This window comes from Periophthalmus magnuspinnatus, chromosome 6, assembly GCF_009829125.3.
Source record: "Periophthalmus magnuspinnatus isolate fPerMag1 chromosome 6, fPerMag1.2.pri, whole genome shotgun sequence".
Lineage (NCBI taxonomy): Eukaryota > Metazoa > Chordata > Actinopteri > Gobiiformes > Gobiidae > Periophthalmus > Periophthalmus magnuspinnatus.
Genome location: NC_047131.1, coordinates 8,090,244 through 8,103,250, shown reverse-complemented (window position 1 = coordinate 8,103,250; position 13,007 = coordinate 8,090,244). Strand labels below are relative to the sequence as shown.

Genomic DNA, 13,007 nt, shown 5'->3' with positions numbered 1-13,007 from the left:
GCACGTGTCATTTACCTCAGCATTAGTAAATCAAGATACCAGTTTGACGTAGTGCTGTTCTGCTAGAAAACACCGTACAGAGCTTTTAACCATGTTATGGCTGTTTCCCCTCAACATTTACTCACCTGAAGTTGCATTTGGAGTGATTCATGTATATTTATGCAGTCTTTAATTGCTTATTTTCAGGACACCATTTTGCTTTTGATGCTCATTTTCACCGCCACCTACATACTACCACTGTGACGTACATATTTGGTACGTCACAGTTTTATTTTCTTAATGAACTTGGTGATACATGTAGGATTCGGCAGCACCACGTATCCACATGAGGGGCCAACAACCAGCTCTTTGTTGTGATGACGTTTATGGTGACGTCAGCTCCCACTGGGAAGCGGACAGAAGTCATTTTAGATAAACATTTAAAATGTGCAAATTTAACATAATGATTCACAGGTGTCACTGATTATAACTATAGAGCAGACACAAGCACAATAGGTCTGCTTTAAATTAATATTGATTATGTTTAACTCCATGTACTGCTAGGTAGAATACATATCAAAGTTAAAACTAAAATAAAAAAATGTAAAAAAGACTTCCTGATCCCCCCATGCAGCAGCCCTGTGGAACAGTCCTGACACGGAAGCACTCCATTCCTTTAACATTACATCATCTCATTTCCTCAAACGCACAATCCAACAGTCCACACAAGAGAAGCACAGAAAGGACCAAAACAGAGCACCAGACCAAAGACCTCTGACTGTGGTGAGTACAGCTGTCACCCAGAACAACACAAGGAAAAACAAGAGCTGCAGTTATGTAGGTGATATAAAACTCCTCTGTCAATAAATCTCTGTGGCTTCCTCTGGTGTATAAAGCTGCTATGTGTGTAGTACAAGCATGTTCTGAAATGCATGTGATTTTTGGATTACTTTAGTTCACATTTCACACTTATAGCTGACATACAAACAATGAAAATGTCTATTTGAAAAGGCTGAATTTATAAGGTAATGTCATACTCCTCTGCAGATAATTTAATCTGTCTGTGTCTCTGGTTTCTTATTCTGTATTAAACATGCTAAAGCCACAGTTTATAACTTTTTTTGGCCAAAAAATAAAAAATAGACTAAAGTAAAAGCTTGTTTTCTCAATTTGGTTGTGTTTATGACATTAAAAAACTTAAGCAGGCTTGCATCTCCACAAACCTGACTCTTATATGGCCTCCTCCCACTTGTTTCCATGGAAATGTTGTTCGTTTTGAAATAATCTTTCAAGGTAAGCTATAAAGCTTGTCTATCTCCATGGAGATGTTTGGAAGTATGGTTTTAACTTTCTATTTCCATAGACTCATGCAGGTAACGTGCCGCCTCCAGAAAATTACATACTGTACCTTTAAGCCTTTAGTTTAGACCTCACAAAAAAAAAAAGAAATGCATGGGCTATACCATATCAGTCTACACCAGGGCAGCTGTGGCTACATTAGCCACTGGCACATACCACTACCGAGTATGGAGTGAAGAAATAATGCAATTGAAGCGTCATTCGTTTTGGTTTTCTCTCAGATATCATGGTGACTTTCTCCCAGACTACTCTTTATCTCTGTTATGCATTTGTGTCCATGTGGGAAAATTTGGGAAATGAGTAAATCAGCACGCAAAGGTCCATTTAAGTCCATAAAAACATGTTGAATTGAGAGTCACTTTGTCTTCACAGTCTTCCCATTAGTGTCTTGTTGCTTTAACATCCTGCTGGTCCCGCCCACTTCTCTCACTGGCTGCAAACAACAGAGATTCAAGAGGTGCGTCCAGTCACTGAGCTCGTTTGACTCTTGGGCCATAGTCCAGTTTTCACAGCTACACCCCCTCCCCCAGCCCCTTTTTATTGTTGGTGCTCTTCACTGACAGTGATTGTCACATTTCACAGGATCAGCTTCATTTGAAGCATTGACACTTTTTCCCTCTGTCCTCAGGTCAGAATGGCTGCTGTGAAGTCTGAGGACCAGTTCCTCTGCTCCATCTGTCTGGACCTGTTCACTGAGCCAGTGACCACACCATGTGGACACAACTTCTGCAAACTCTGCCTCTCTCAGCACTGGGACACCAGCGCCCCCTGCAGGTGCCCCCTGTGTAAAGAGCTGTTCCGCATAAAGCCAGAGCTCAAAGTGAACACACTGCTCTCCGAGATGCTTTCTCAGGTCAAACAGGAAACAGGAAGTAGTTGTGAACAAGAGTCCAGAGCAGGAGAAGTGTCCTGTGATTACTGCACCGGTCCCAAACTGAAGGCACTGAAGTCCTGCCTGGTCTGTCTGTCCTCATACTGTGAGACGCACCTCCAACCTCATCTGAGTGTGCCCGGGCTGAAGAGTCACCAGCTGATCCAGCCTGTGTACAACATGGAGGAGAGGATGTGTCCACAACACCACAGACCTCTGGAGCTCTTCTGCTGCAACGACCAGACTTGTGTCTGCATCATGTGCTCTGTTTTAGAGCACCAGTGCCATAAGTTTGTGTATCTGAAGGAAGAGTTCCACCGCAGAAAGGCCGCACTGCAGCAGACTCAGGAGCAGAGCTTGGACATGGTGGAGCAGAGAAGGCTGAAGATCCAGAAGCTCCAGAGCTCAGTGGAGCAGAGTCAGACAGCAGCCCACACAGAGATGGCCACAGGGCTGGAGGCCTTCAACGCTCTGATAGAGTGTGTTCAGAGGAGCAGAGAGGCCTTCATACAGAAGCTCCAGGAGAGGCAGAGGCACACCCAGAAACAGGCTGAAGCCCTGATCCTACAGCTACAGCAGGAGATCTGTGCTCTGCAGCAGAGAAGCACTGAGGCAGAAACACTTCAACGCTCTGAAGACCACCTGCACTTCCTCCTGCACTGCACTACACTCACGCCCCCTACTGGACTGAAGGACTGGAGTAAAGTGACACTGGAGACAGAGACGTATGAGGGCACTGCAGGACGGGCTCTAGCTGAGCTGGAGCAGAAACTCATTCCAGAAATAATGAAAGTGTTTAAGGGCGAACTGAGGAGAGTGAGACAGTTTGCTGTGGACCTCACTCTGGACCCAGACACAGCTCATGTTAATCTGTTTGTGTCTGATGATCTGAAGCAGGTTCAATACACGGATGTTATGATCTTCATAGACAGTCCTAGGAGATTTTCATGGAAAAATATTTTAACACAGCAGAGTTTTTCTTCAGAAAAGTTCTACTTTGAGGTTCAAGTCAAAGGAAAGACTTCATGGACTTTAGGAGTGGCCAAAGAGTCTGTTCAAAGAAAGAACACTGAACAAACTCTGACCAGTAACTATGGTTACTGGTGCCTCTATATGAAAAACATAGGTGAGTTTGAGGCTTGTTCTGAACCTGCAGTCCGTCTGTCCCTGAAGTGTCCTCCTCAGAAGGTTGGGGTGTTTGTGGACTATGATGAGGGTCTAGTCTCTTTTTATGACGCTGATTCTGCAGATCTCATCTACTCCTTCAGCGGCTGCAGCTTCCGGGAGAAGCTGTTTCCATTTCTAAATCCTTGTTATAACTATGAGGGTATAAACGCTGCTCCTCTGGTCCTTACTGTTGTTAAAAAGTAACCCTGGCATTAAAATATCATTAATGATTATCTTCATTTAGCAGGCCATTATTTGGTTAATAACTCCTTTATACTATTAAGCTGTTTTACAATGAAAGTCATGTAAAATAATAATCCATCATGAAAGTTGTGTACTAAACACCTTTTGAATATTGTTTGCCCAAAATCAACATTCACCAAAAAGTTTACTCCCTTTAATAGTTGTTATTGCTAATGTCATTGCAGAAGGGTCAAAGGTTCAATGCCCTGACAATGAGTGAGATCAGAATATAAAGTGACAAAACAAAAGCTTAGTAGTAGCACATTTTATAGACATAAGAGAAGAGTGAATGGAACCTCACACCCAAAACCATTACAAACGCAAACACCTGTCACACTTACAAATACAGTTAAAACAATAGCTCATTGAAAACCAGACCTGTGAACACTAGTTACACCTGTGCTTGTTTTTTTTTTTTTTTTTCCACGTGTAGTCACAACGCTACACGTGAAAAAAAGCCTTCTTGGCTAATTCTGGCATATTTACAGAAATGCTCATTAATATGCACTGTCCCTGAAATGAATAAATAAAGAAATAAAAACAACTGAATTTTGTGGTCTTGTAAACTCCGTCAGAAGTGTGGCTTTTATATTCTTATTTAGCCTTTGTTTGGTCATCATTTAAAGGTAATTTAGTTGTAGTTTTGTATGAACACTGCCCCAATCTCTGCATGTTTATAGTATCAGTCTATAGCACACAAACTCCAGACAGAAGATCCGGGCAACCCAAAGGCTGAACCCAGAACCTTGTTGCTGTAAGACATAAGAGATAGCTACTCAGCCACTGTGCACTTGTGCACATATTTAATCTTGCATAGACCACCAAAGCAACAATCTTGTATTGATTATATTTTGTTCCCTGTGATAATGTTTGTGTGTTTCTATTGCACAGACTCATTTTGAAGCCCTGTCTCTGTACCATGTGATCAGGAGCTCCAGTCACATGATGTCCAACAAGGAAGACTTCAACCGGAGAAAGTCCTCTGCAGTCGACCCAAGACTCTAAGAACCTGGATGTTGTAACGGTGCGGGTTAGGACCAAAGGATGCGGACTCAGAGCGGGTTGACAGTGTTTATTTACAAGTCTTTGTGAAAAAAGTCTTAAACAGTTCAGATAACTAACACACACACACACACACGAGGATCCAGGAAGCAGGAGGCAGGCAGGACGGACGGAGAGCGGGTCGGGAACGAGAAGCCGGGGCTGGAGTGAAGACGGGAGCGAGGACGAGACCAGGACAGACAGGGCCAGCGTAGTCCAAGGAGCGGGACCCAGGGTAAGAGGCAGGCGGAACGCCAGAGACTAAGACAGGCAGAGCGGAGGGAGATGACTGTACCGGAGCGTAGAGGCAGGAGCAGGAGCGGGCGAAGGCAGGAGTCTGGAAAGGTGGCAAAATCCAAAATGAGAACAAGCAAGCGGGTAACAGGAATGCAAAAAACAGAGCTGGAACATTCACGTTTTACACGCGGACGGTCTGGCCCCGAGTGTAGTCTGCCGAGTCTTCTTATGCGCCACCACAGGTGAGGGTGATTGCGCTAATGCGCTCCAGGTGTGAGCAGAAGGAGTCAGAGACTCCGCCCAGCTCCAGACAGACAGGTGAGGGAGGGGGAGAGAGAGTACAGGAGGGCAGCAACAAACAGACATCATGACACTGGAACTGAGGAGAGTGAGACAGTTTGCTGTGGACCTCACTCTTGACCCAGACACAGCTCATGTTAACCTGTCTGTGTCTAAAGATTTAAAGCAGGTTTATCACACAGATCAGAGGAACTTTACAGATGGTCCTCAAAGATTTTCTTATTACAATGTTTTTACAAAGCAGAGTTTTTCTTCAGACAGGTTCTACTTTGAGGTTCAAGTCAGAGATAAGACTGTGTGGGTTTTGGGAGTGGCCAAAGAGTCTGTGGACAGAAACAATAGAAATCCATTGACCACTGAAAATGGATTCTGGTGTTTAGATATGAAAATAAAAAAATGGTTTGTGCATTGTCTGTGCTGAGCCTTGTGTCCCGGTGTCCCTGAAGAGTCTTCCTCAGAAGGTGGGGGTGTTTGTGGACTATAATGAGGGTCAGGTCTCCTTTTATGATGCTGATTCTGCAGATCTCATTTACTCCTTCACCGACTGCAGCTTCAGCGAGAAACTGTTTCCATTTTTAAATCCTTGTATTAATTGTAATGGTAAAAATTCCACTCCTCTGGTCCTTACTGCAGTGGAGAAGTGACTCTGTCATTCAGATGTGACCAATGATGATGTTATTTAGTGAGCTGTTGGTATGAACTGAAGGCTTGAACATTGTTGTAAAGATGGATTAAAATGTCTTGAGTTTATGACATTAGATTAATCAAATCAAGATTGAAAGAAAAAAAAGACTGAAATTTTTGAAATACCATAATTTCCACTATAAAAAAGAAAATATCCAGTCTTATTAAAAATACTGCTAACCCTGTAGTATAAATATCTGTGATTCTTGTATTATTTTGTCACCTCTTTTTTCAGTGTTTTTGTTAATTCTCCTGGACATGTTTAAAATGCGAAATTTGAACAGAATTATTTTATTAAAATAAAAATCACACATCGAATCACAATCTCAAAGTTTGTCAGAAAAATCGCAATTCAATATTTTTCCCAAATCATTAAGTTCTACTCGGGTTCACTAAATATTTCCCCTTTTTAGATTGCATCAAGATGTCAATTTCTTCTCATGATACGATTATTGGTCGATCATTGACCAAACATAACTAACTGTGCATTTGCAAGAACATTTTAAAGTGAGTGGAGACTTGCCGTTTATTCTTTAGTAATGTTTTCAAAAGCCAAATGTGTTTTGCTGTAATCAAAATATTATCCCCTCCCTTTAAAATAAAAATCCCTGGACACTATTTTCACTGACAATTACTGCAGAAAACGGTAACAAAAAGAAACATTATTTATTAATTTTTTTCAAAACTGAGATATCTGTTTTAACAAATAAACTCTTCATTTGTTTGTGATATACACCAACTGACTCTGTGCCAGACACGCCCCCAGAACCTGAAACAGGACACTCCTAAGACTTTAACTGATCGCACACTCACTTCCTCAAACACACAATCCTTTTTTTTTATCAAATAGACGACACAAGGACCAAAGTACAGCACTGGACTCATCGATAGCACTGACTGTGGTGAGTAAAGCTGTGATTCAGGACATTAGAACACAAATGAATGAAGTTATTCACAAAAGTTGCAATGATTTATTTGATATAACACACCTCTGTGGAGAACTACATATCGATGGTCTCTTAATATGTATAAAAGCTGTCCTCTGTAAACATGTTTTGAAAGGGACTACTGCTAGAAATGAATCAGCTAACACTTTTACATAGTTTGATGTTGATTAATGTTAATTATTCAGTACACATTCAAACTCAACTACATGTCAACATTGTGTAACTAAAGGTAAAAGTATTAAAGGTCTTTCTCAAGATTTTGAAAATCAGTCGACAAATGTGAAATTGTATTTTATCACTCAATAGTAGCTTTCCATTCTCTCTCTTTACATAGATCAGACGCCTGTCCCCTTAAGGCCGTGCTGGTCTCTACTTCAAACAAGTAGTTTTAAAGTAGTTTCTATGAAATGTTACAGTGAGCAGCATTTTCCCCCTGTGTTTACAATTTTTTATGGTTTTAAGGACTTTAAGGATGAGTGAAAAAAAGAGTTCAGACCATAAAAATGTTGAATTTAGTTTCACTTTGGCTTCACAGCTCAGTTCGGAGACATTTACAGGTCAGCATAGTGTCCTGTCGCTTTAAGACCCTGCTGGTCCCGCCCACTCCTCGCACTCAGCTCTAACTTGGGTGTTTCCCAGTTGCCATGATCCTCTGCCTCTGAACCACAGAGGAATCCACGTCATCAGAGCTTCACCAAGTGGTGTTCCTATTCCCCCAGAGCCCTCACGTCCTCTGCACCTCGACTCCTTCATTTGGCTCATTTACCAAGGATGCACCTGTGGATCGTTGGCCCCCTCAGAACACTGCAAATTTCCCACAATGCACTGCAACTTTCAGTTTTTATAAAATTTATTTAAGCAGTAAAATGCAATTTCATAAAATAAAATTCATTACACAATAAAATAGAACAAAATGTTTTGCTGTGGAGGTGTGAGCAGGACACTTGACTCTGCTTTGAATGAGCTGACTCCAGAGGAGTGCTACAGAGTGACCTTTGGAGGAAGGACCCTGGGAATTAAGATTCCCCACTGACTGTAAACAACAGAGTTACAAGTGGACCATCCAATCACTGAGGTAGTTTGGGTTTTGGGCCATAGTCCAATTTTCACAGCTACATCCCCTCGCCTTCACGTTCTGCTTATCATCTGTGCTGCTCACAAACAGTGACTGTCACATTTCACAGGATCAGCTTCATTTGAAGCATTGACACTTTTTCCTTCTGTCCTCAGGGTCAGAATGGCTGCTGTGAGGTCTGAGGACCAGTTCCTCTGCTCCATCTGTCTGGACCTGTTCACTGAGCCAGTGACCACACCATGTGGACACAACTTCTGCAAACTCTGCCTCTCTCAGCACTGGGACACCAGTGCCCCCTGCAGGTGCCCCCTGTGTAAAGAGCTGTTCCACATAAAGCCAGAGCTCAAAGTGAACACACTGCTTTCAGAAGTGGTCTCTCAGTTCAAACAGGAAACAGGAAGTAGCTGTGAACAAGAGCCCAGAGCAGGAGAAGTGTCCTGTGATTACTGCACCAGTCCCAAACTGAAGGCGCTGAAGTCCTGCCTGGTCTGTCTGTCCTCATACTGTGAGACGCACCTCCAGCCTCATCTGAGTGTGCCCGGGCTGAAGAGTCACCAGTTGATCCAGCCTGTGTACAACATGGAGGAGAGGATGTGTCCACAACACCACAGACCTCTGGAGCTCTTCTGCTGCAACGACCAGACTTGTGTCTGCACCATGTGCTCTGTTTTAGAGCACCAGTCTCATAAGTTTGTGTCTCTAAAGGAAGAGAATTTGATCGGAGAAAGGCCTCACTGCAGCAGACTCAGGAGCAGAGCTTGGACATGGTGGAGCAGAGAAGGCTGAAGATCCAGAAGCTCCAGAGCTCAGTGGAGCAGAGTCAGACAGCATCCCACACAGAGATGGCCACAGGGCTGGAGGCCTTCAACGCTCTGATAGAGTGTGTTCAGAGGAGCAGAGAGGCCTTCATACAGAAGCTCCAGGAGAGGCAGAGGCACACCCAGAAACAGGCTGAAGCCCTGATCCTACAGCTACAGCAGGAGATCTGTGCTCTGCAGCAGAGAAGCACTGAGGCAGAGACACTTCAACGCTCTGAAGACCACCTGCACTTCCTCCTGTACTGCACTACACTCACGCCCCCTACTGGACTGAAGGACTGGAGCAAAGTGACACTGGAGACAGAGACGTATGAGGGCACTGCAGGACGGGCTCTAGCTGAGCTGGAGGACAGTCTGAAGGAGACACTAAAAGACATCATGTCTGAAGAAAAAATGAAGATGATTAAGGCTGAACTGAGGAGAATGAAACAGTTTGCTGTGGACCTCACTCTGGACCCAGACACAGCTCATGTTAAACTGTTTGTGTCTGATGATCTGAAGCAGGTTCAACACACAGATCAGAAGAACTTCACAGATGGTCCTCAGAGATTTGCTTGGTGCAATGTTTTAACAAAGCAGAGTTTTTCTTCAGGCAGGTTCTACTTTGAGGTTCAAGTCAAAGGAAAGACTTCATGGACTTTAGGAGTGGCCAAAGAGTCTGTAGAGAGAAAGGACATAAAGGCTCTGACAAGTAACTATGGTTACTGGTGCCTCTATATGAAAAACATAGGTAAGTTTGAGGCTTGTTCAGACCCTGCAATCCTTCTGTCTCTGAAGTGTCCTCCTCAGAAGGTGGGGGTGTTTGTGGACTATAACGAGGGTCTGGTCTCCTTTTATGATGCTGATTCTGCAGATCTCATCTACTCCTTCAGTGGCTACAGCTTCAGCGAGAAACTGTTTCCATTTTTTAATCCTTGTAATAATAATAGTGGTGAAAACTCCACTCCTTTGGTCCTTACTGCAGTGGAGAAGTGACTGTCATTCAGATGTGACCAATGATGATGTTATTTAGTGAGCTGCTGGTATGAACTGAAGGCTTGAACATTGTTGTAAAGATGGACTCAAATGTCTTGAGTTTAAGGCATTAGATTAATCAAATCAAGATTGAAAGAAAAAGAAAGACGCAATTAGCAAATTCCAGAGACTGAAATTTTTGAAGTACCATAATTTCCACCATAAAAAAAAAAAAAATCCAGTCTTATTCTTCATAAAAACTGCTAACCCTGTAGTATAGATATCTGTGATTCTTGTATTAGTTTGTCAGCTCATATTTCAGTGTTTTTGTTAATTCTCCTGGACATGTTTAAAATGTGAAATTTGAACAGAATCATGTTATTAAAATAAAAATCACACATCGAATCACAATCTCAAAGTTTGTCAGAAAAATTGCAATTCAATGTTTTTCCCAAATCATTGAGTTCTACTCGGGTTCACTAAATATTTCCCATTTTAAGATTGCATCAAGATGTCAAATTCTTCACATGATACGATTATTGGTCGATCATTGACCAAACATAACTAACTGTGCATTTGCAAGAACATTTTAAAGTGAGTGGATACTTGCCGTTTATTCTTTAGTAATGTTTTCAAAAGCCAAATGTGTTTTGCTGTAATCAAAATATTATCCCCTCCCTTTATAATAAAAATCCCTGGACATTATTTTCACTGACAATAACTGCAGATAATGGTAACAAAAAGAAACATAATTTATAAAATTTTTCATAACTGAGATATCTGTTTTTACAAGTAAACTCTCATTTGTTTGTGATATGCACCAACTGACTCTGTGCCAGACACGCCCAGAATCTGAAACACAACACTCCTAAGACTTTAACTGATCGCACACTCACTTCCTCAAACACACAATCCTTTTTTTATCAAATAGATGACACAAGAGAAGGACCAAAGTGCAGCACAGGACTCATCGAGAGCACTGACTGTGGTGAGTACAGTCCCTCATCTTCACATTCTGTTTATCATCTGTGCTGCTCACAAACAGTGACTGTCACATTTCACAGGATCAGCTTCATTTGAAGCATTGACACTTTTTCCCTCTGTCCTCAGGGTCAGAATGGCTGCTGCTGTGAAGTCTGAGGACCAGTTCCTCTGCTCCATCTGTCTGGACCTGTTCACTGAGCCAGTGACCACACCATGTGGACACAACTTCTGCAAACTCTGCCTCTCTCAGCACTGGGACACCAGCGCCCCCTGCAGGTGCCCCCTGTGTAAAGAGCTGTTCCACATAAAGCCAGAGCTCAAAGTGAACACTCTGTTCTCAGAGCTGCTCTCTCAGTTCAAACAGGAAACAGGAAGTAGCTGTGAACAAGAGCCCAGAGCAGGAGAAGTGTCCTGTGATTACTGCACCAGTCCCAAACTGAAGGCACTGAAGTCTTGCCTGGTCTGTCTGTCCTCATACTGTGAGACGCACCTCCAGCCTCATCTGAGCATGTCCAGACTGAAGAGTCACCAGCTGATCCAGCCTGTGGACAACATGGAGGAGAGGATGTGTCCACAACACCACAGACCTTTGGAGCTCTTCTGCTGCAACGACCACACTTGTGTCTGCATCATGTGCTCTGTTTTAGAGCACCAGTGCCATAAGTTTGTGTATCTGAAGGAAGAGTTCCACCGCAGAAAGGCCGCACTGCAGCAGACTCAGGAGCAGAGCTTGGACATGGTGGAGCAGAGAAGGCTGAAGATCCAGAAGCTCCAGAGCTCAGTGGAGCAGAGTCAGACAGCAGCCCACACAGAGATGGCTACAGGGCTGGAGGCCTTCAACGCTCTGATAGAGTGTGTTCAGAGGAGCAGAGAGGCCTTCATACAGAAGCTCCAGGAGAGGCAGAGGCACACCCAGAAACAGGCTGAAGCCCTGATCCTACAGCTACAGCAGGAGATCTGTGCTCTGCAGCAGAGAAGCACTGAGGCAGAAACACTTCAACACTCTGAAGACCACCTGCACTTCCTCCTGCACTGCACTACACTCACGCCCCCTACTGGTCTGAAGGACTGGAGCAAAGTGACACTGGAGACAGAGACATATGAGGGGACTGCAGGACGGGCTCTGGTTGAGCTGGAGGACAGTCTGAAGGAGACACTAAAGGACATCATGTCTGAAGAAAAAATTAATATGATTAAGGCTGAACTGAGGAGAGTGAGACAGTTTGCTGTGGGCCTCACTCTGGACCCAGACACAGCTCAAGTGAATCTGTCTGTGTCTGATGATCTGAAGCAGGTTCATCTCACATATCTGAGGAACTTTACAGATAGTCCTCTGAGATTTACTTGGTGGACTGTTTTAACCAAGCAGAATTTCTCTTCAGGCACGTTCTACTTCAAGGTTCAAGTCAAAGATAAGACTTCATGGTATTTAGGAGTGGCCAAACAGTCTGTGAACAGAAAGAACACGAATGCTCTGACCAGTAACTATGGATACTGGTGCCTCTATATGAAAAACATAGGTGAGTTTGAGGCTTGTTCTGACCCTGCAGTCCTTCTGTCCCTGAAGTGTCCTCCTCAGAATGTGGGGGTGTTTGTGGACTATGATGAGGGTCTAGTCTCTTTTTATGACGCTGATTCTGCAGATCTCATCTACTCCTTCACCGATTGCAGCTTCAGCGAGAAACTGTTTCCATTTTTAAATGTTTGTAATAATTTTCATGGTAACTCTGCTCCGCTGGTCCTTACTGCAGTGGAGAAGTGACAGCAGCATTCATAAAATAAATGCTATAACCATTAATTAACCAAATAATAACAGAATGTGGTTAGTCTTGCATGCCTACTTGTGTGTATATTTTAAGTAAATGTTAATATCTTGTTGTACCTCCATTGACAAACTTCTAATAGCTCTGGAAGTGTCTCCTCTCTTTCTATCCTATAATCCTTTGCTGCCTCCCTGGGTTTTTCTCTGTGTCTAAACTGGTCCTCCACAGTTAGCTCGCTCCATTAGCCTGTCTCTGCTGATTTAACTGTGACTAACGGGGGTCAAACCTTCTGAGGAAAATCTTAATTAAGGCTAAAGAGCCCACAAACGCATCACAGCTGATGGTGCCTTCACTGACACTCCTGCTCTAAAGATGCTTTTATTGACCACATCTGGGAATGACTTGGGACTAAACTTAGTGATTACTCAAAACAAACTCAACAAAACCAACAAAAAATAAATTCAATAGAATTTTTTATGTTTTTGTATTTAGTTTTTATAGCTGGTTGGGTGCAGTTTCAAGATTATGTGCCAGTGATATATACCAAATATATTTAAAGTGACACCATGTAACTTTCTGGAGGTG

The 13,007-nt window shown here is 43.1% G+C and overlaps 1 protein-coding gene across 1 annotated transcript; it reads left to right on the top strand.

Annotated features, from left to right (window-relative positions):
* The first annotated feature begins 722 nt into the window (after positions 1-722).
* On the top strand, positions 723-12,436 carry LOC117372496 (uncharacterized). The gene is given in 6 exon segments (XM_055222560.1): positions 723-762; positions 1,967-3,576; positions 7,468-7,614; positions 8,059-8,611; positions 8,614-9,692; positions 10,786-12,436. Coding segments are annotated over 5 exon segments (5,019 nt in total). The 5' UTR covers positions 723-762; positions 1,967-1,972; the 3' UTR covers positions 12,422-12,436.
* The last annotated feature ends 571 nt before the right edge of the window (positions 12,437-13,007 follow it).